The following is a 23,988-nucleotide window of genomic DNA, read 5'->3' on the forward strand; positions in this document are numbered from 1 at the left end:
TAGGGTTACAATAATTTACACATGGACAAAAGTGCCCCTGTATTAGTAACTCATATTACATTAAAATACAAAATCCAGGAATGGATATGGATCCTCTATTGAATGGATCCATATCCAGCCCATATTCTAATATATTCTAATATATATTACATCTACATTGTCCCAAAAAGTTTTAATTAATATCCCCGATGATTGAACGGCTATGGAACTTTGGAGTATGTTGGTTCAAATATTTTCACAAGTTTCAGAAGCAAAAATCATGTTTTTAAAGAAAGAATTTCAAAATCTTAAAAAGTGTTCATGTCCGTAATGGAATACCTGAATAAGATGAAGCAAAACACTGACCAACTCGCTATGGTTGGTTATGAAGTACCAGAAAAGGATAAAGTGCAGCAAGCACTTAATGGCTTGGGACCTGAATATGGTGTGGTATATACTACACTATCTTGCTTTGAAACATTGCTAAGTTTTGAAGTATTGAGATCTAAATTGTTGATTTTTGAGATGAACATGACTGAAACTTCAGGGGCAAATTTGGCAAGATGCAGAAGTCATAATGTCTTCCTATCTGAGTCAACAGTATGAAAGAGGACATGATGGAGTACGAGGAGGAAGGGGGCATGGACGTACAGGGAACCAGGGAGGTTGTGGAAAGATCCAAATATGCTATGTGTGCAAGAAACCAGGTCACGTGAAGAAAGATTGTTAGTTTAAGGATGATCTCAGGTACAATCAAGGAAAACCCTCAGATAAGCAAGGAGGTTTAGGGTCAAGTTCAAATGTTCAAGCAACTCTTATTGGCAGCTCTTGCAAGATTTAATCTGAAACAAAATGATCAAGGAGTTTGGTATGTAAACTCTAGGGCAGCAAACCACATCACAGGAGATGAAGGTAAAATTTGAAACTTGGTCCCTTATTTTGGAAATGATAGTCATTACCAGAGATGGAACTCGACACTCATCATTGGCACTGTAAAAGTTTTCATTCCTGTGTCCAAATCTAGTCTTCAGTTATCAAATGTTTTTCTCGTTCTCAACATAAAAAAAAAATCTCGTGTCTGTTTCAAAATTAGTTGATGGCTTTATTTTTACACCTTTTGTTTATGTGAAGGATCTTCGCATGAAGAGGATGCAGACGAAGACCAAAGACAAGGAAACATGTATCTCTTTAAGGAAGATCCATATGTTGAGGTCAAGAGTAAATCAATTAAACAATCCAAAAGTCGTTTTTTATAATTGTGTCTTGTTAATGAGTCTGAGTTAAATAATTCCAGTGTGGAATAGTCGTCTTCCGCATTGTAATAAAGCCTTCATTGGGAAGCTAATTAAATTGATTTTTGTTTCTGATTTAAATTTAGAGTTTGACAGTCATGTTTGTCCTAGTTGTCAAATGTATAAGAGTCCTGTACTACCTTTTATTTTCTGCAGTAAAAGAACTTCCAAGGTATTTGACACCATTCATTCTGATGTTTGGGGACCTGCACCCAATCCTTATTCTTCTGGGGTAGATTATATGTGATCTTTGTTGATAACTTTTCATGATACACTTGGATATATATCATGAAACATAAGCATGAAGTTTTTCACATTTTCAAAAATTTTCATGCTATGGCTCGAAATCAATTTTCCACGTCCGTATTGAATTTCCAGTGTGATGGTGGAAGAGAGTATTCTTCGAATGATTTTATTGAATACCTCAAAATAAATGGGATAAATCGAAGAGTCTCTTATCCCCGAACACCTCAGCAAAATGGGCTTACTGAGAGACAGCATAGACATATCATTGATATACATGAAGGGTGTGTTCCTATATATTTATGGGCCAAGGCATTCCATAGAGCAGTAGTTCATGTTATCAATATGGTGTCAATGAGAGGGATTCATGATAAATCTCCCTTCTATGAACATCCTGATTATAAAACTTTAAAGGCCTATGGATGTGTTTGTTTTGTTCATACTGAAAAATAAATTTGATAAAGAAAACTTACCTTTGCAAATTTGTTGATTATGCTAATGAGTACAAAGGTTATCGATGTTATGACATTGAGAACAGGTGCATTCAAGCATCAAGGAATGTTGTTTTTGATGAAAGAAAATTCAATCACAAAGACAACATGCATGAAGAAGTTGAGACAGTCACATTTTACCAGCCTTGGTTAAGTGAGAATATGTTTCCAGCAAAAAATGATGAGACATCACAAGACTTGGGAAACGAAGATGAATGTCCAGGTGAAATTCATGTACAACAACAGGGTGATGACTCAGGAAATCAGCAACATGATGTATCAAACGCAGTTTCAGCATCCCATAGTGATAGATTTAAAGGGATAGTATACAGCCGCAAAAATGGGAGTGAATTTGACACAAGTGCATTACAAGAAACCACAACCAATCAGGCTGATCAGGTGCAACAGAATGTAATCAGCATAGGTGCTGATTGCATGCAGCGTTTTAAAACTCGCCGAGTCAACTCGTTGACTCGGCTGACTCGGCTCGGCTCGCCACTCCAGCGAGTCAACCCGGCAAGGCAAACTCGGTTTGCCAAAACTCGGCTTGACTCGGGCGAGTTTTGGGATGTTTGAAATTTGTTTTTTGAGTTTCAAATTACAGTTTCGAAATATATAAGTACATATATTTTAACAAGGGTTACCCCCAGATTTTGTATAAAAAAGAAAATAAAAATCATTTAAAGATAAAAAACATTTAAATCCATAGAATAAAATCGCCATGTTGTTCGAACTACTGTTCACCCTGTGTTATCAACTTATTCTAGCAAAATATTTTAAAGAAATGATTCTCACTATATATGGCGGGTCAACTGTGCCTATGGGAAGTCACATTTAGGTTTCATCATCCATTTGTTATGTGAACAAGCATTGTACATATTCAAATATTAGTAGTCTTTTTATAGTTGTGCCATTAATATATTTCCTGCATAGTTTTATACATGAGAAAATTGCTTATTTATGTTGATATTGGGCATGCTGTAAACTTTCAATATGCACATATATCCCTGTTTTACATTTATGGATTTGTTAGAGAGGGAATTAAAACTTTTAAAACAAGCTAGCATATATGATTGGCCATTTTAGGAACCTTAGGTAGTAGCAGACTGAACTCATGGTGACCAAATCCTCTAATTCAAGTCATGAATTAGTCAAAGTGCTTGTATAGATATCAAATTCAATTATTCAAGCAAACCTCTATAGCTCTTTGCAGTTGTTTTTATATTCTTACAGACATTTGGAGACTATGTTTACTCAAAAACATGGTTTCAGACAAATTATATATTGTTTTTCTTTTAAAATCAAAAGTTAACAAAACCCGGTCCGAGTCACTGAGTTGACCCGCCGAGTCATGAGTCAATAAAGAACGAGTCGAGTTCCGAGTCACGGGTTTTAAAACCTTGATTGCATGGCCTCAACTCTAAAAAGATCTAAGCGAATCAAACATCCATTGGAAAGATGGTTAAGCTATGAAAATTTCAGAATAGATCATCACATATTTTAACATCTGTCTCAAAACAATAAGAACCCAAAACATATCATCACGCATCAAAATCGAATAGATGGATTGAAGCCTATGTCACATGGGTGCGGGTGCGGGTGCGGGTGCGGGTGCGGGTGCGGGTGCGGGTGCGGGCGCGGGCGCGGGTGCGGGGATTCGGCACTTCCAAAAAACCCGGGTGCGGGAGTGTGGCAGGGGCAAAAAATGTAATATATATATAAAGGGGAGAGAGAAAATCCTTTACGAAAAAAAGGATTTGAAAAGGCAGGAGTTGTCAGCAGCTGACAAGAGCTGTCAACAGAGAAAATCCTTTACGAAAAAAAGGATTTGAAAAGGCAGGAGCTATCAGCAGAATTTTTTTTTTTTAAATTTCGCAGCCCATCAGCAGCTGTTAGCAGAATTTTTTTTAAAAAAAATTTGCAGCCCATTTCATAGGGCAATTCTTTTTTAAAAAAAATCCAAAAAATGGACCTAAATGATCCTGGGTGCTGTCAACGCACCCAGGATCGGGTTGACCGCACCCGATGCCGCACCCGCACCCGCGTCGAGTCGCGTCAACGCGGGTGCGGCACCCTGCTAGCCGAATCCCTGTGACATAGATTGAAGCTATGAATGAAGAGATAAAGGCGTTATACGATTGTCAAACATGGGAAATTGTACCAAGGCCTCTTAACAAAAATGTTATGGGATCAAAATGAGTTTATAAAATCAAATATAAACCAAATGAAAACATAGAAAGATATAAGGCTCGACTTGTAGCGAAAGGATTCACATAAGAAAACAAATTGAATTATGATGAGACTTTCAACCCAATGGTTAAAATGAAAACTATTCGTGTTATTTTATCTCTTGCAGTCAATCATGGTTGGATATTAAACCAATTGAATGTCAAAAATGTGTTTTTACGTGGGGACTTGAAGGAAAAAGTTTACATGAAGCAACCATAGGAAACCACAGAGATATAGTGAAAGGGATTCAAACTAATATGTGTGCAAGTTGAACGGGCTATATATGGGCTTAAACAGGCATCCAGATCATAGTTCGAGAGTTTCTCCCTTGAAATTCAAAAACATGAATTCGTCGTATCGCAACTTGATCATTCACTTTTTGTGTATAAAGGTAAAGATTGGTTAAGTGTCTTACTCATTTATGTGGATGATATAATAGTTGCAAGAAATTCAGGAAAGCATATTATTCAGATAAAAAAAGTTCTAAGTCGAAGATTTAAAATGAAATATCTGGGCAGGCTCAAATATTTCCTAGAAGTGAAGGTTGATAGAAGGAAAGATACACTGTTGCAGACACAACACAAATACACCATTGATTTATTGAACAAAACTGATATGAAAGATTGCAAACCTCTTCTCATTCCTAGAACTTTAAATCAAAGGCTCAGTTGTGATGAAGGAGAAGCGTATGAAGATCCTACCGATACAAGAGTGTTGTAAGTATGCTTCACTACCTCACATTTACTCAACCATATGTTGTTTATGCAATAAATCAGGTATCATAGTATATGCAGTGTCCAGGAACCAGTCATGTAGAGGTTGTCAAAAGAATTCTTTTGTATCTTAAAGGCACACTTGAGGATGGTCTTTGTTACAGAAAAAGAGATGAAAATGAGAATGTCATGACAAAAATGGCCTACTCCGATGCAGATTGGGCAGGTGATCTGGATGAAACGAAGGTCGATTTCAAAATATAATGTTTTTGTTGGGACAAATCTTGTTTCATGGAGCAGTAAGAAACAAAAGGCCGTGGTTCGTTCTAGTACAGAGGCTGAGTACAGGGCTTTGACTACGGCATCCTCAGAAGTGATGTGGATTATATATCGACTAAATGAATTGGATCAGAAAATGTCATGTTCAATGTAGTTTTGTGATAACCAGAGTGCAATTAAAATTTTATTCAATCTAATTCAGCATGGAACAATAAAGCACATTAAAATATATTAGCACTTCATTCGAAACAAAATAGAAAATGGTGAGATTAAAGAAAAAATCATTGGGACAGAAGAACAGGTGGCTGATCTATTCACAAAAGGCCTAAGAAAGCATCGGTTTTGGTTTCTAAAAAGCAAGTTGTCCATGATTTTAACCATGTACAGCTTGAGAGAGGGTGTTGGAATGTGATTTTTATGTTTTGGATCCAGATCTGTTGGAACATGGTATAATGTGGATCCAGATCTGTTGGAACATGGTATAATGTGGATCCAGATCTGGATCCACATTAAGATTTGTTGTGAAATATGTTTTCTTTGTATTATTTTATATGTCCATTTTACCCCTTATCACTTAATAGTTGTATTTTATAGTTTGGGGGTAATATTGTATTTTCTGATGTAACAGTTATAGAAAACATATCAATATAATGAGGAAACCCACACAAGTCTGAGGTATTGACGTTTCTGGATATTTTGCTGCAGCCCTCTCCTCTCTCTATGCCTTTCTCTCTGCTACTCATGATTCTGGTGGATGATCTCGTTCTAACAATTCCTACCAAAATATGTTGACATATAGATTTGCTAAGCATGTAACTAACACCTAAACATCAAACCGGAGAGGACATGGAGGACTACTTGTCACCCTATCTTTTATCAATTTACCTTAATTATTTTCTATTCCTTATTATACATGCTCACACATATAGACCATATATATATATAGAGAGAGAGTAGTGGGTCTGTGCGAAATGATAAATGCTAAATCAGTTTTTCAGGGTTTTTTGGTTTTATTTTTAATTTCTGATGATACAGATGTGATCTATGTACTTGATTTTATAAGGATCTCTTGAAGTGTTTGATTCCGACACATGGGTGGTTTTTTATAAGGTTCGAAAAATCAACGCTCCAAAATCTTTGTAAATTTTTTAGGCTCCAAATATAATTTTTTTTCATTGAAAACACATGATCCAGGTGTGGATTCGTCGTAAAACGACCATGACCAATACATTTATGGGGTAGGAAGTGCGAAAAAAACACCGGAAGGGCAGAAAAACCCATTTAGCACATATCAATTTCACCTACCCATTTCTCTCTCTCTATATATATATATGGATGCGTATGTTAAAAAACTTAGCAAACTCCCCTTTTTATTTTTTATTTTTTATTTTTTTGGTCAAAATGACCCAATGGATGTGATGCACATACTGTTCTTAGTAGGAACCAGTTTTTGAATCACCAGAATCCAACATGTGCACAGGTTTTACCAACAAGTGCAAAAACTGTCGGTTTTAAATGCACTGATTTTTCCCGATACAAACATATGTTTTTTCATTGAAAAAACAAATGATCCAAGGATCGATTCCCACTAAATTGACTGTGATGAATACATCTACGATGTCGGGATGAGTCAAAATAACTTGCATCATGAGATTTCGACTAGATTGTAGATACAATCGACTATATTAAGTATGTACCCACACACACAGGCACACATGTACACATCTATGTCACAGGGATTCGGCAAAACAGATGCCGCACCCGCGTCGACGCGACGCGGGTGCGTGTGCGGGTGCGGCACCGGGTGCGGTCAACATGACCCTGGGTGCGGTCAACGCACCCAGGGTCAATTTTGTCCACTATTTGGGCGTAAAAAAAAAATCCCCGATGAAAAGGAGGAATAGGGGAAAAAATTGCCCTAATCTCTCCTCTCTCCCCCCCTGAGCTCGAGCTCTCTCCCATCGCCGCCCCAGCTCCGCCTCCCAGGCTCCTCCTCTCGGCTCCTCTCCTTTCGCAGGTATGTACCCTCTCTCACTCTCTTCTTGGGTCGGCAGGGGAGGGGCCCTGGCACTAGCAAGCCTTGGGTCTCTCCCTCGTTCACGGTTCAAGGAAGGGATTCCTCAGAGTCACGGCTGATCGAGAACACGATGACGGGAAACTCAACACAAAAGGGGAAAGGCTGCGAATAAAGTAGGTTTACTGTTTTTTTTTCTTTTGGGTATTCTATGGGTCGAGCATGGGATAGGGGGTGCTGGAAATCCATAGTGAGGGGAGGATTTGGGGTTTGAAGTGCTTGGGAAGCCCCAAATCGTGAACTTTTGACAGTAGGGTTTTTGTGTTTTTGCTTAAGTATCGATTTCAAGTATGCCTTGTGTTGTGGTTCGAAATTCCGTTTGGGATTTTTGATTCTGATGTAGGATCTGTTGGGATTTCGTAGTGTATCCGTTTAAATAGGTGAAGTCGTTGAGCATGGCCCCTATGAGTGGGTTTAAGTTGTGCAAAAACGCAGAATCACGATTCTGAGTTTGGGTTGCACACACGTGAAGCCTTCGGTTGGTTCCCTGTTTACCATATCAGCAAACGGTGAGGGTGCACTTATATATACAGTGGTTAGTTTTGTATTTTGGCTTATACAAAAAAAAATTGTGATTCTGTATAAGGCCCCGACCCTATGTCAGACCATCTTGCGCTTGTTTTTGGGCATGAAGTCTTTCTGTTAAATTGATCTCTGTAAATCAAATTCAAGATCTACTTGTGGAGTTAGTTGCGATTGGATTCCTATGTAACCTTTACTTTCAAGTTGTTCTGCTAAAATCTTTATCTGTTGGAAATTCTGTATCCAAAAGTTTATGTGTTAGGTTATTGACCAAAAAGGTTTACATGTCCTCTCCTTTCGCAGGTATGTAATTTAGTTCTTTTATACAATACTTATTTGATTGATATTTAGGTCGATTTATGTAATTGCTTTACTTATTTGATTGATAATTTGATATTTCGGTTGATATACTGCATGCATGATGAATCATATTATGAGTTTATGACAATGTTTACTGTTAAATGTTAAACTGTTAAAACTTCAAAATTATATATATATAATATTTTTTTACATTTTTGCCCCTGCCGCACCCCCGCACCCGGGTTTTTTGGAAGTGCCGCATCCCCGCACCCACACCCGCACCCGCACCTGCACCCATGTGACATAGGTACACATCCTTCCTTTTGCTCTTTTACCAAACACATCTTTTAAACTAACATGATAGTAAATTGTACAATATTTTTGTTTTAGGAACAACAGAATCACAAATTTTACACGAGATATTCTAGCCTAAAGGAAAAGCATAAACTGAAGTTCATGACTTCAGAACACAACTGGATGTTTCATCTGATAAAAACTTGTTGTCTTTCCTTATCGAGCTAAAACTATCACTATTTAATTCTTTGCATATCTGAAGGACACAGGAAATTGCATGACGAAAACTTGGAGGTATTATCAGAAGTTAGCATGGTGCATGGTCTGTGAAAATAGCAGAGAAACCTAGACAGTTTAAGACCCAAAAAAAAGGAAGAACTACTGCAAAAAAAGGCAGAAAAGTAGCACACGAGCATATCTTTACAGGTCATATAAATTTAAGGCCAGAAATCTTACATCTTCACATTCTCGAAGCTTTTGCTGTGCACCTTCAAAATCATAATTTATATATAAACACACCAAAAACTCAGTGATGGGGTCCTCGAAGGTATATTGTTCTTGCTGGATAACTCTGATTAATTCCTTGAGCATATTCCTTCTCCTTTTGTTGACAATAACTGCAGTAGCTAAATAGCGAAGAAGATGGTGTGCATTTGTTTGAAGTGCATTAAGATACCTGTGAAACATGAATTTCAAAAAAGAACACAACTTTAGAATTTCAACAACTAATTGGTCCACATTGCAAAGGTAACAGATCAAAGACAAAAGGTCAAACTAGAAAACTGTACATTTTAACCAATCTGATACACCAAAAGAAGAAGAAACTACAGATCACCATCATAACCTATAATAAACAATTATTAACTACAACACAAGGCGACTTAAATCATGCATTACTCCCTCTTCATAGTATCTTTCACCGGACATAGGGCATCCAACCTGGCCATATAACATTTATACAAGCAAATTTCATGTACTTCTGATGTGCTTTTAAGCCTTAACTGGACAAGCAGAATAACACCTTGTTCCATGCATAGCTGAAGAAGATATCAAGGTGAATGACTTTGATCAGAAGTTTGTGCAAATTAGTGATGGCCGTGATAGGGAATACACAGACTGTCACATACGCATTGGGAGAAGAAGATCTCTGGCTGCATTTAAAACGTATCCTCATCGACCCACCTCAGCAGAAAGTTCAGTGTATCCAATGGGTGTGTTAGCTGCTATTCACCTATTCTTGCTATTATTTTAATTGTTCATAGTACACGCACTCATGTGCATGCACACATATAGCACTTGGAGTCACAACCTTATGAACCTTTATCCATATGCCCATAATCCTATTAACATGGTATTACTAGCCTAATTCATTTTGTTTCATAGTAAAAAGGATTAGCATCACCTTCCCATGAAGATGGGGATGAAGGGTGAAATATTGATGATAAATTAACATCCTGTCCTGTCCATTATAAAACAGTGATAGTGTATTCATGGTGGTCAATGGTCATCGACATCAATTTGGAATAATAAGATAAACAGAAGATGAAGTTGTAAATAAGAGAGGGTGAACCAAGTTTCAGATTAGGAAGGAACAATTTGAAATACTTAAGAAAGTATCAAAGACTAGTACCAGAAAGTGCTGAGAAGTACCAACACAAATTTGATGCAGACAAAAACACAAAGCTTAGAAGATAAGCATGATAAGACAGGTAAAGCATCAACCAGAAAAGTTAGGGAGCGAAGAAAAGTTTCCATGGAGCACCTGTCTTGGAAGAAAAGATCAATGATGCCATTTCTGCCATTTTCATGGTTAAAGAAAATAAAAAGACTCCAATGCATCAACCATGTTCTGTTTTGCAGTTGTGTGAGAGGTGATGAAAAACTCTGCATAAGGGGATTACAATCTGTAAGGAATCTTCAAAAAGTAATACTGGCAACTAGTTCATGCAAAGAAAACATTCACACACCTTCGAATCAATTATCTCTTTTAACCGATTTAGCTCTTCAAGAGCTACAACCCAGTTTTGCATTAGTATCTCTGCAGCAAGCTTTCCCCATAATGCACTTAAACTTCTGTCACTATTTGTGCAGAGGGCACGATACTGGTATAAGAAATCAGCCGCACCAGAGTAGTTTCCACACTCAAATTGAAACTTGGCATACTGATATAAAGCTTCAATCTGATCTGGTCCAATCTGCTCAAAGACAATTGCATTTCACAAGTCACAAATAAATAAAGTTCCAGAAAATATACAAAAGGCATGGGAAACCTTTCCGGTTTTCAACAACAACAACAACAACTACGCCTTCATCCCAAAACACTTGGGGTCGGCGATATGAACCAACAAAGAAAATCATTCTGGGTCTTCCACATGAATCCTTCTCCTCCAATCATTTCTATCCAATGCCATGTCCTCGGTGAGGTTCAAAGCATTCATATCCTTTCTTATCATCTCCATCCAAGTCTTCCTAGGCCTACCCCGACCTCTTTTAACTAATATATTTTCCCATTTCTCCATCCTTCTAACTGGAGCATCATTAGGCCTTCGCCGAATATATCCAAACCACCATAAACGATTCTCTCTCATCTTATTTTCAATGGGTGCAACACCTACCTTCTTACGTATCTCCTCGTTCCGAATCTTATCTTTTATTGTATTTCCACACATCCATCTAAGCATACGCATCTCAGCTACACTCATTTCTTGAATATGATGTCTCTTGGCAGCCCAACATTCCGTACCATATAGTAAAGCGGGCCTAATAGTCGTCCTATAAAACTTTCCCTTCAACCGCAATGGCATTCTACGATCGCACAACACTCCAATTGCACTTTTCCATTTCATCCACCCAACCTTTATCCTATGATTTACATCTCCATCAATTTCTCCATAATTTTGAATGATAGATCCCAAATATTTAAAACAATCATCCACCGGTATTTCTTGCTCACCTGTATTTAATATTTTCTCATAAAACCTTTACGGTTTTATGAAAAAATATTAAATACAGAAATATAAGTTCACAATTATTGGATTTTACATGCATGCAAATGTGTGCAGGAATATAACTGCCACATTCTTTATAAGGCACGCCTGAAAGACCATCAAAAGCACACATGAATTACTAAAGTACGCAAAGAAACCCACAGAAAAGAAGAGAAGCCAACAAGTAAGTCCATGGCAATTAATAAGATTTTAACCAATATTAGATTACCTATGACAATTAAAAATCACGAGCTTATGACCTCCACTGTTATTAGGGATAACACAGCAAACTCAGCAACTGCTGGAGCTGGGGAAAGAGGTTGAAGTCTTTCAGAAATTCCGTGGGTTATTTGAAGCCAAATACACCAAAGCAGCCATAGGTCTATCTACACTAGTAAAAAACAACATCAGCTGGAAACTCTTGCCTGTCAAGTGTCAAGCTGGAATTGATGGTTGCAAATAGCTAGTCTCTTCACACCAGTTTATCTTCTCTAACCAAAATAACATTAGATGAAAACCCTTGTCTGTTGGGGAAAAAGTAATGTTTGTAAAAAACCAACCTCTCACTACGCTTAGTCAGCTATCCATGACACAAGAATGATCACTAGTTTTCTCCCTAAAACCACCATCACTTTTCTGAAGAATGTCATGCTAAAATTTGTCCCATCATTTCCCTGCAATTAGCTGGCTAGAATTCCTGTGTTCTAACCATAGCAAATAGGAAATATGTGAAATAGAAGGTGAAAAAGAAACTCCTACACACTCTTCCTTGATGTTAAAAACGCACCTCAAGGCGCAAAAAGCATGCCTCACCTCAAGGTGAGGCCCTTTTTGCCTTGAGGCACATGCAAATAGAGCAAATTCCCTAAGGCGCACACCTCATGGGTTATGAGGCGTGTGCCTCAGGTCGAGGCGTGCCTCTTGTAATTACATCAATTTTTTCTGTATTAATGATTTTTTCAATGTTGTTGTTGTCTATTGCAATCTGAATCGTGCTCTTTTCTGTATTGGTAGTTTTTTTGAAATTATATCATTTTTTCTGTATTGATGATTTTTTTCAATGTTGTTGCTGCTGTTTATTGCAATCTGAATCATGCTTTTTTTCTATATTGATGATTTTTTTGTAATTATATCATTTTTTTCTGTATTGATGATTTTTTTCAATTTAGCTGCTGCTGCTGCCTATCTAGAAGAGCAGATGGACCTTAGATGCAATCTGAATCAAGTTTTTTTTTCTGTATTGATGATTTTTTATGAATCTTGTAATTATATCATTTTTTCTGTATTGATGATTTTTTCAATGTTGTTGCTGCTGTCTATCTAAAAAAGCAGATGGGCCTTAGATGCGATTTGAATCATTCTTTTTTTCTGTATTGATGATTTTTATTCTGAATCTTGTAATTTTATCAAAAAAAAAGAAAGCAAAAAATCCAAAACATGTCATTTCCTTATTTTCTATTTCTTATTGGTTGTTGCTTCATCAATAAAGCATTTCTTTTATTTATTTGTATTTGTAAATATTTTTAAAGGGTTTTTTTAAGTTTTTTTTTTTAATTGAGGCTTATGCTTTACGCCTCGCTTTAGTTTTTGGTGGAGCGCTACGCTACGCCTTAGCGCTTTTCACAACATTGGCCACCACATTAAGATATTGTGGCGAGATAGCTGACAATTCTTTGAATTTTTGGATAGATAAATTGCCAGAAGCAATCTTATGAATTTTAACCATGCTACATGTCTGGTGAGTGGTGTCCCATGCAGTGTGTGGAGAATGCACCAATGGAAAGTAAATATTATATGGAGTATGATACAAGCATGCTTGGGTAAGAATGCAAGACAGAAAGAAATAGACTGCATACAATATTACATATCGACTACGGACCTGATAGCGATCATTCAGCATCTGGAGATTGTATTGTTTATCAGGACGGAGATCCTGAACTAGGGCAGCATTCTGAAGAAATGATATAAGTGGTGCTGCAGCTTCTTCCAGGGATTTCAACCGGGATACCACTTCAGCACGCCTATCAAGCATATCTGTAATTCACCAAATGAGATGATACAAAGCCAATAAGCAAAACCAAATCTATTACACTAGCAATGAAACAAAATGCCCCTAATAAAGGGAAATTTTTAACACAATCAAGGATCCGTGAGTATAGTTTAACCACAACCAATTGAAACACTAGAATATCTAAAGCAAAAATAAAAATCACAAGACCGCTAACAGATAAATGATTAACACAAAGAAAATGATTTTAAAACAAGCTCAATCACCACAAGTGATAGAATGTGGAGCACCCTGAATGAAAAAAAGAAAAGAAAGAAAGCCAAAATTATGAACCAAAAGAGAAACAAAGAGTTGACAAACAAAATTACATACAGGAGGAAACAACAAAATAGCAAGCAGGTTACAAACCAGACGTAAAACATTACGATAAAAAACAAAATTTGATTAACGATTCAAGGCATAAAGTTTCAGCAAAGCCCGGAGTGAACCCCAGAAAAAAAAACGGTACTCGGATTCACCAAAAAACAAGCAATAATTACAACAATAAGGGGTAAAGAAGACAAACAAACTCAACAACTAGATCAATCCGTGATGCCTATTCACAACAAAAGCCCTAATCCAAACCGCAGAGTCTAAAAGAGAAACAGAGGAGCTCAAACTCACAAAAAGAAGAAAAGAGGGGATCAAAACCAACCCTGAGGCACGGTCTCGGTGTGGTGGAGGCTGCGGTGGATGTCGATGGCGTAGTCGACCATGTTGGTCTTGCTGAGAAGGTCAATCTTCGCCTTGAGTATCTCCGTGTCGGCGTATAGCTGCCTCTCTTGCAGGAACTCCAGCAACGGGAAGAGCAAATGTCGGTCGAGGTGGAGAGCGATCGGTGATGTGAGGTCGTAATTCGACATCTTGATCACTCCCTCTATCTACCTTCCTTCTTCCTTTAAAAAAAAACATAGAATTTGCAACCGATCGTCACCAGTCCAATGATGTTAAAAGCGTTGAGGCCTATGGAAGCGCTCCACCAAAAATGAAGCTAAGTAAGCATCAAAAATGTATTTTAAAAACTTTTAAAAAATTAAAAAATATCTAAAAATACAAATAAATAAATAAAAGTTTTATTCATGAAGCAACAACCAATATAAAATAGGAAATATAAAATAAATACCGAAAAATATGATAATAACATGTAAAACAGCAAAAGCAGGGCGGAGCCAGGAGTCTAAACTAGGGTGGGCACAATTGCACATGAACAAAACAAATCAAAACCATAAATTCTAACACGATTCATAGATATGTTAATTGAAAAATAAGCATAACACCCCTAAAATTCTTACCAAAATCAAGCGTCCATTACAGGCATTCATTACATGGCTAGTGCAAATTAAAAAAATACACAAAAACCCTAAAACCCTAATTAAATATTCACGTTATTTAAAAAATAAACTAAATAAAAAACCTAAACCCTAGCAGACCCAGCAAAACGCTGGGTGAGATTAGCAATCTCACCCAGCGTTTTACAAGATCCGCTCACCATTATGATAACTAAAAAACAAAACAAAAAAACTAATTAAACGTTTATGTCATTTGAAAAATCCAAATCAATACCCTAAATCTTAAAAGATTCATAGATTTACGCTAATTGAAACAGAAAGAAAGATTGCAATCATCCAAAAACCACATCAAAATTTCAAGAGGATGAGAAATTTTTACTGTTCCTTATAGGTTTCAGATGGAAATTTCACAATTTTCGCCATGAAACTCACACTAAACAAAGAACTACAAAACAGATCTCATCCGACACATCTAAGAAACACAAAAAAGTGAAAATAATCAAATAGGACAAGAGAGACCAGACCCTAAATCAGCAAAGTTGCATCAACCTTAACCTTGTTCCGTGAACCTTTTCGTACCAAACAAGCTTAAGGATCTCAAATCCTGAACCCAATCTGGCGCCTCCAGCAACGAAAGAATCTCAAACCCAGAATTTACCATAAATGAAGCCTCGGAAACCCTAGAGGATGCTTAAACCCTAACCCTAATCCACAGAACCCTAGACTTAACATCGAATCGTGAATCACAACAAAGTAGAAGCAAGAGAATATCCGTTCACACCAAACAATGAATCACAAGCAAACAGAAGCAAAAGAATATGAAACGAACTCACCTCTTCCTCACCTGGCTCCTGTAAAGAAAACCCCTCCCGCGAACGAGTCTCTTTGAGAAAAGGATCGGTACAAAAGCCACCGGCAGGGTACATATAGGCACTGAAAACGGATCGGATATCCGATCCTAATCCAACACATTATTTCCGGATTTTGCAATAATATGTTCATTTTTATGTACTAGAATATCCCAAATATTTTTTAATCAATAAAATTTCGGTGTCCTTCAGACAATTTGCGAACTTGTATCGTATCACGGTTTGTGTTCGTGTCTTTGTGACATGGGTATAGGTCATAATCGAGTGGTATCAACAGGTCGGATCTGGTTCAGACCCAGGTGAGTCGGAACCCAAATCTCATTCTGAGGTGCGGGTACCAGGTCCTGTCTTGGGTCTGATCGGGTGTGTCCTAAGAAAAATCATACCCAGGTCCTATAAAGATTACATGAACTAGACACAGACCATACATGATAAAATAAATTTTTTTTTATCTTTCTAATATTGAAAAGTCATGAGTCTTAATTGGGTCATGAAATTTCTTAAACCATACCAGGTTTCATACACTGATCTACCTTTTGGATCCCCCTTGATTTCTGTTTGAACCTCTTTCTTTATCATCAAACCCTGACCCTACAGGGTTTTGTACGAGTCAGGTGTGGGTCAAACCCGGCCAATTGATACCCTTAGTGTCAACCAAGTTTTCAAAATCTGTTTTTAATAGGGATGGCAGTGGACCGATGGAAAACGAGGTCCCACCCTGCCTCGCTCTGATTGAGGTTAAAATCAAAACCGGTGCAGAGATGAACTTACACTTTTCTCCACCCGCTTCGTCTCCCATCTCTGTTAGTAAAATAACTAAAATATCTTTTGAGGGTGTCATTGTGTCGTGTTTGACCCGGACACAACCCATACCAAACCCTATAGGATCAGGGTTTGGTGATAAATAAGGTCTGATTAGTATCCCAGTCGGATCCGAAGGGTCTGATTAATATATGGAGATGGGTATGGCTTGTGAAATTTCATACCAGACTCAGGCCTGGCCCAAGTTCAGATTACGATCTCTCATTTTTCAAAAAGCTTGCGAGAAATTGAAAAAATTCCATAAATCCTGCATTTTTTTGGCAATAAACAAATAAATTTAAAAGTATAAAAATTATTCTTTATAAGAAAATATTAATAAAAAGTATTTAAAAATAAAAATACATGATTTTTTTGCGACAAATAGCTGTTTAAAACATAAATATCATGTTTAAATCACAGTATTTATGTTTTTTTCATAAATCTCACGATATTTTGAAAAGCTCGCGAGAAATTGCCATTTTAAACTTTGAGGCAATTTCTCGCAATATTTGTCACACTGCCTGCAATGTCCCACCACAAGGAGACGTGCATTGACAGCTCCTACCAACCACCCAGGGCCCCGTTAGTATCAAGGTTTTACTTTTACCAACCAGAACCCTTGTAGCTAATAAAAAAGAAAATCTCTTGGTTCCCATACCCACAACGGCTCCGCTCATATGGTAGGGGAATGTCACCAAGTTGATGGGATGTCACAAGTTCAAAATCCTTGGGTGGCATCCCTTACTGCAAGGTGGAAGCTGGATGTACTCTTCGGTGGCCTAGGGGTCTGAAGGCCTTTACCAATTAGATGCCAGCCAATGTGCGGTCGGTGAAAGAGGGTTTTTTTTCTTTGGATTATCCCAAAAAAAAATGGTTCCCATACTAATTGTTGGCCAAAAAAATTGAAAAAAAAAAGGAGAAAAAACTAATTTCATAAAATGTTTTTGTATGCTCTACCAAATGCTCCAACAGCTAACTCATGAAAAGATGGATACACATGCGATCTTTGAAATGACTATATGTTCTTATAGTAAATTACAACACCTGATTTTTTTATTAATGATTCAATAAAATAAAAATCATAAAATTTCAGAAGGATTGAAAGAACATGGGACAAGTTGAGGCTTTCACAACAGGCAGTAACTATACACTGTCAAAATTCAACAGAAGAGTAAGGATTAAATACCAATGTTTGGTACGAAAATTAGAGGGAAGTGGCTGCCCGTTGGTCGCCCATGTTTTATATCCGTTTCTTTCCTTGAAAAAAAAAAAAAAATCTTATGATGCAATGAGTAGCTTACTAGAACAGACTCTTCATTAAGATCAAATATCTCAAAAATTAAAAGTAGTAAACAGTAACACGAGAGAGAGAGATTTTCTATAGGCAATCTCAATTAAACATTGCATTGAGTTATTATAGTTTTTGAAAAGTTATGCAGGTGGGTGTTTTTTGGTGAAAACAGTGAGATTGTTTTTTGGAGAGAGAGAGAGTTTGTAAGAGGTGTGTGGTTTATGATATTAACCTTTGGGTAAGGGGCTCTTTTTGGTTTAATGAAAGAAAAACTTTATGAAATAAACATAGTGATGACACTGAATAGAGGGCATTTGCACGGGGTAAGATTTGATCATGGCGACCTGACCATCCGAAGGAATTGAAATTCATAAGTGCGGGTTGTGTTGTCCCAATCAGATATCATAGATGGATTCGGCATGGTCCAAATGCTAGAGATCTGCTGTTGGATCGTGCTTTTTCGATGAAGAAACACAGTTTTATGAGTTGGGAAAATATCAGACATTGTAGGCCGTTAGATTTTTCAATGCTCATAAAATCTTGCCTACACATTGTAATCAGACGATCTAAGAGCCAATTCCTACTAGCCTAAATTTGCAGATCACATCCGTAAGGTTAGTTTCATGAAAACAAAAATAAATAAAAAATGAAAAATGAAAAATCATTTGTAACTTGTAAGTAATGGCGACATGACCAAATGTTTAGCATTTGCATGCCCGCCTTTCCTATAAGTTATCTAACTTGGGCCATAAAAATGAGAGTAACTTACAACGTACTCGGTTCAATCACTAACAGCCATGCTCTCTCCCTCATTGATAATTGGACCGAGTACACCTTTGCAAGGTACTCGGCCGAGGGTGGTCTGAGGCTCGATGCCGAGTTCGTTCCACTCATCCTCCATCTTCTCACCCCTCTTACATCTTATGATGCAAGTTGTTTTGAAACACAAAATTTTGTGTTTCGTCAACCATTGATTTTGAATCGCCAAAAAATCATGCATGCATGTCGGATTTGGGTGATTTAAATGTCGATTTGATCAAAACAACTTGCATCGATCCGATCAATCAAGTACCAATATGAGGGTATGAAGATAAGGATGACATAGGGGATGATTAGAACCGATTCACTTGATGCCCACTAAATCATACAAATGCAAGGGTGTGGTGGAGATGGCTTGCAGAACCCAGGGTGGAAGTCAAAAAAGGGAACCCTCATTCATCCTTTTAGCTGGGTGTATTGACATAGGGAAAGCAAGATTTGGCCGAGTCCACGACCCAATTGGATCGGATATTAGACTTTGAATTGGATTTTGGTTTCAAGTTGGGTATCGGACCCATCTTGGTTTTGTATTAGAATTATGGGTTTTTCTTTTTCTTTTTGTTTTCATCTATAAATACTTATTTTAGCGGCGCTATTGAGAGATAGATTGATGAACATTAGGTCATTTTCTTAAATTTTCTTTTAATTTTAATAGACTTTTTCAGTAGATCATAGTTTTCAGAGTTTAATGGTAAAATAGGGTAGATGGTAGCATATTTGATCCCATTTGGATGCTTCTGCTATTGAAAAACTTCATCCGCTTAGGTAGGAAATATCTACTCGTCATCTATATCCTCCAAATACATCATGTTCAATTCATGCTTTCGTTATAGATTCTTCAAAGTCTAAACAAAAAATAACTAATAAATGTAGAACAAACTCAACAAAAAGTCTTCAAACAAACAAAGGATAACTATCTCATCCAAATATATCTTATCCTTCGTAGACAAAGTAAATGTTTGGAATCAATACCATCGGCGGAGTCCTCTGTATGGAAACTGGTAGTCCGAGGGAGTTTATGCATTTGGAAAACTGGCAGTTACCAAATCCACTCTTCAGCGTAAACATAAAGGGAAGACTAGGGGTGGCAAAACCTGACCCGACCCACCAACCCGCCTCTTAGGCGGGTTTGGAAAATACGAACCCGTTTAATAAACGGGTCGACCCGCCTAACCCGTTTAATAAACGGGTCGACCCGCCTAACCCGTTTATTAAACGGGTCGGGTTCGTGTTAGGGGTATGCCAACCTGCCAACCCGACCCGTCGACCCGCCAACCTGACCCGCGAACCTAAGAACCCGTTTACCCGACCCAACCCAACCCATTTATTAAATGGGTTGGCGGGTCGTGACGGGTTACCCGTTTATTAAACGGGCCAGATTCGTGTTTGCCACAGCCGACCCATTTAATAAACGGTTCGGGTTGAGGTATGCTGACCCTCCAACCCGACACGGTTGCCACCACTAGGGAAGACAGTCCCATTACCTCTCCCATGTAAATAAACTCCCATCCCAGCTACCTGTTTCCAAACACTCTCCACCAAGGCAGTTTAGTCATGTATCTACCAAATGCATAAACTCCCGTCTCAGCTGCCAGTTTTCAAAAAGAGCGTAAGTCTAAAATCTAAACTATCTGCTCGCGCAATATTCCGATGTCATATATTATATATATATATACACTAAGATAATAACAAAGACAAAGTTTATTCATTAGGTTACTTTGCAATCAAAATTTGACTTTTCCCTTGGAGTAAAATATAAGCCTTCTAATGGTAAGATGAAAGTATAAAAAAGTCCATATTAAATGAGCCCCATACTCTTGCATGTGGTTCAGATGATCATGATCATAATATGAAGATCTAGTGGTCTCGGTTGATAAGATCCATACTTGCACAAGATATGGGTCCCACCATAGTATTTGGACCGGATTTTCAAGGTTGATGATCCAAATTACTGGTACATCCAGTGCACATGAGCATAATGTCATATGATCATTAGGGGTGTCAACGGGTCGGGTTTGGTTCGGACCCAGGTGAAACCTGGCCCCAATTATTGGGTATAGTATACGTAGGCCCCACGAATTTTAGGTATTTTAATACAATAATGAGAATTTTTTAAATATGAAAATATTGATTTTATATGATTGCTTATATTTATAGAATGTAGAGTTTATATATTAATTAAACATAAATATTAATTTAGTAGTTATTTATTAAATTTGGTTTAAAAAGCAAGATCTATTTAAAAGATAGTTATTTTCGAATTGTGCCTTAAACCATGTGATGTGGACTCGGTGAACACCGATCTACAATCCAAGATCCAAATGGATCTCGATACGTGTAGAAGCATTTCACGAAAGTGAGTTCGAACAAGATTCTAGAAAACAAAGTTTTTTGGGACTCGTGCACTTTGTTTTGATAGAGACAGTTTAAAGGAAAGTCGTGCGTGACTCACACACCTTTCCAACGAATCTAAAATCACCAGATTCAGATCAAAAGTGTCTGCTCCATGGACTCGGAACTGGGACTCATAGGCACTGTGACAGACTCTTGGGCTCAACAAATAGTCTGTTCGAAGGGATTTTTGACCCCTAAAACTATAAAGTTTGCAAAAACTTTCAACAAAGAAAATATAGGTCATATCTAGATCTTTCCAACGAGCTATGATACGTAATTTTTGGCCTAATCTATGTGCTTCTATTGATTTTTGAACTTTCTAATGAACTGGTTGGCAATTGTCACAACCTGCGACAGCGGGCTCTATTCGTGCACCTGAACCACCACGGATTCAGGCACTTAAACGTAGGATTCGAAAGAAACTTTGAACTTCACTAAGGTTCATCAGAGTGTTATCTAACCAGACAATTTTTCAGTTTTTTATTTCACACCACAAATATCCAGATATTCAAAACATATGAAAATATACAGAGGATGCCATAACAGGAAATATCATACTCATACCTAGGTAGATACAAAAAGATTGACTCTTTTCGATTAACTTACAAGATGATTCTGCAAAACATATAAACATAAAAGTTATAGACCTGCATCTTAGATTTCCACAAAATCAAACAGATCCAATTTTTATGAAAAGAATCGTGAGAAATCCCAAAAATAAGGAATATTGTTCACAATGTTCTGGACGGGATAGGAACTGACAGACTCCATCCGACCGACGGCTTGACAGAGAATTTTTGGAACCTTTCCAGACAATTCAGGCTGCGACCTTAACCGCAATGTTGAAGGTCTGTGTCTTGGCTTTCCAGAAAGCCCAAGAACACCGTAATCAGACCAGTATCTTAGCAGATACAGTCGATTCTTTGGAGTTGTCTCTGACAACTCCAGAATCTGATATCTAAGGTCAGAATGAAATATCAAAATTCTGAACAATATATTAGAGATCCAATATTGAAGATCCAAATAGGATATCCGAGATCCAACTATGAATAAACAAATACAACACTAAAAATATCCTTGTACCAGCTTAAGGATATAAATTTTAAGTTTATTTATCTGATAAAAATTATGGGTATTACAACTTATGTGTGAAATAAACTAACTACAGAAGGCATTAGTGCTCTAATGAGAGCTTGGGTGGGCTGCGACCCCACGCCGTAAGAAGAAGTCTCACTATATGTGCTAACTACCACACATTAAATCATAGATATATGCCTTGACTGGCAAGGTGCTTGTTTAAGAAGTGTGTGATTTAGGTTGGACATCGACCTTGTCAAGACATACTGCCCTGCAGAGAGTATAGGACTATTAAGCCTTAACACCTCATATGACTACTAAAATTACCTATAATGAAGATGGAATCACCCACGTCACCCATTCACAAATTGGTTCATCTAAGAGAGGGTGGATGGTACAACTTCAAGTGATAAATGTCACATGTAGATTTAAATTACATGTCATACCGACTTGAAAAACAAGGTCCATAATGTCCTCAGACCTTCGTCACTCAAAGTCAGGGAGGCCTAGGTCATCAGACAGAGGGTAGACCTTAGTTGCTACAACGATAGATATTCCAATCTGAATTTACCCATGCACCTATCATATCTCGGTTCTTTAGAGGTCGAGGCTTGAGTTGGGATCCGGGCAGTAGATACTACGGCAAATATACAAGTTGCATAATGAACACCATAGTATACTCTAGCTGACACTATGATAACTATTCTTTGCGTACCTAGAGGAGTAAGCCTATCGAAACTTAATACTAACTTTGCTAACTGACTAACATAGTGAGTTGTGATTTAATTGAGATTATGAGCATGTTATTCTTATTGTTATGTATGAAATTATGATCTTATGATTCTCATTGATACCTCATTATTATGATCATACTATTCATATCAAGGTTGTGAACATATTTTTATATTTCTGAGATTATAATCAAGCTAATCATACTGATATTGCATAACTGAAATCATGATAGATGCTTTTGATTACTTATCATAATGCACAATGCTTAATTTTGCTTTCCGGATCGCAAGAGTTTTGACTCCATCTTATGGAGCACAAGTGATGAACAATGATGCGGTGCGAGAGCTCGGTGCGGGGCGAAGCCCAGATCCAACTTTCCGTAACTATGTTCACGATCTTGAAATGAGCTGTCAAATGTCTCATTTCTATGTGATATTTTATTAAAGCTTTGAAGATTTATAAACTTTGAACTATCTTCATTGTATAGAATGATATTTCCTTCTCTTGGTTATGTGATAGATTTCTATTTCAACTACAAAACTCATTTTTGTAACCCATAGGAATTGTTTGACTTTTCAAAACCCAAACAATTTCTGCTGTGCTATTTAAAAGAAAAGGTTAAAATTCTATGTTTTTAAGTTAAAAATTTTGGTGCATTAGAGTATCAGGTCTGGACCAAGTCTAATCAGACCCACCATAAAAAAACCATACCTGAACCCGATAAGAACTACATGAACCAGACTGAGGCCATACCCGATACAATAATATTTTTTTTATCATTTTTACATTGAAGAATTGCGGGTCGGGCCCATATCTAGTATAAAATTTCATAAACTATACCCAACTTCATGTATTAATTGGACCTTCGGGTCCAAACCCAGGTCTTAATCGGGTCATCTTATTTATCACCATACTCAGACCCTATAGTGTTTGGTTCGGGTCGGATCCAGGTAAATCCGACCGGTTGACACCCCTAATGATGATGCCACAAGTAAGAAAACTTCAATAGAAAATGGAAATGGGATTTCTGATTGAGCCCACAATCTGGGATATTATTATCATTTTTTTTACTTACAAAGTTCGGTTAATTTTAATTTTTAAGATAACCTAAACCACATTCTAAGGTTCAACGTCCGTATCATATATATGCTGGCCTCAATTATTTTAATGAGGAACACATGACCTTGGCAGAAGTGTTTTAATGCCTCTTTAAAGAGTTTGGGGACTTTTGGACATCCCAAAGAATAGAAAATTAGGGTTGCCACC

General features: G+C 37.3%; 1 protein-coding gene across 4 annotated transcripts in view; it reads right to left on the reverse strand.

Annotated features, from left to right (window-relative positions):
* The window catches only part of LOC149819751 (eukaryotic translation initiation factor 3 subunit E-like), a 30,064-nt gene extending 14,420 nt beyond the window's left edge, over positions 1-15,644 (reverse strand). Inside the window, exons 1-6 of one of the 4 annotated variants that reach the window (XM_089983380.1) lie at positions 15,573-15,644; positions 14,106-14,346; positions 13,283-13,437; positions 10,384-10,611; positions 10,179-10,300; positions 8,873-9,092 (exon numbers count right to left, since the gene is read on the reverse strand). In XM_089983380.1, coding sequence (XP_089839506.1) covers positions 8,873-9,092; positions 10,179-10,300; positions 10,384-10,611; positions 13,283-13,437; positions 14,106-14,313 — 933 coding nt within the window. In that variant the 5' untranslated portion in view covers positions 14,314-14,346; positions 15,573-15,644. Of the gene's footprint in view, positions 1-8,872; positions 9,093-10,178; positions 10,301-10,383; positions 10,612-13,282; positions 13,438-14,105; positions 14,414-15,572 lie in introns of all 4 variants that reach the window. The other 3 variants (XM_089983381.1, XM_089983382.1, XM_089983383.1) reach the window with 3 other exon arrangements.
* Positions 15,645-23,988: the final 8,344 nt, after the last annotated feature.

This window comes from Nuphar pumila, chromosome 12 (genome assembly GCF_984573655.1).
Source record: "Nuphar pumila chromosome 12, dmNupPumi1.hap1.1, whole genome shotgun sequence".
NCBI classification, from domain to species: Eukaryota; Viridiplantae; Streptophyta; class Magnoliopsida; order Nymphaeales; family Nymphaeaceae; genus Nuphar; species Nuphar pumila.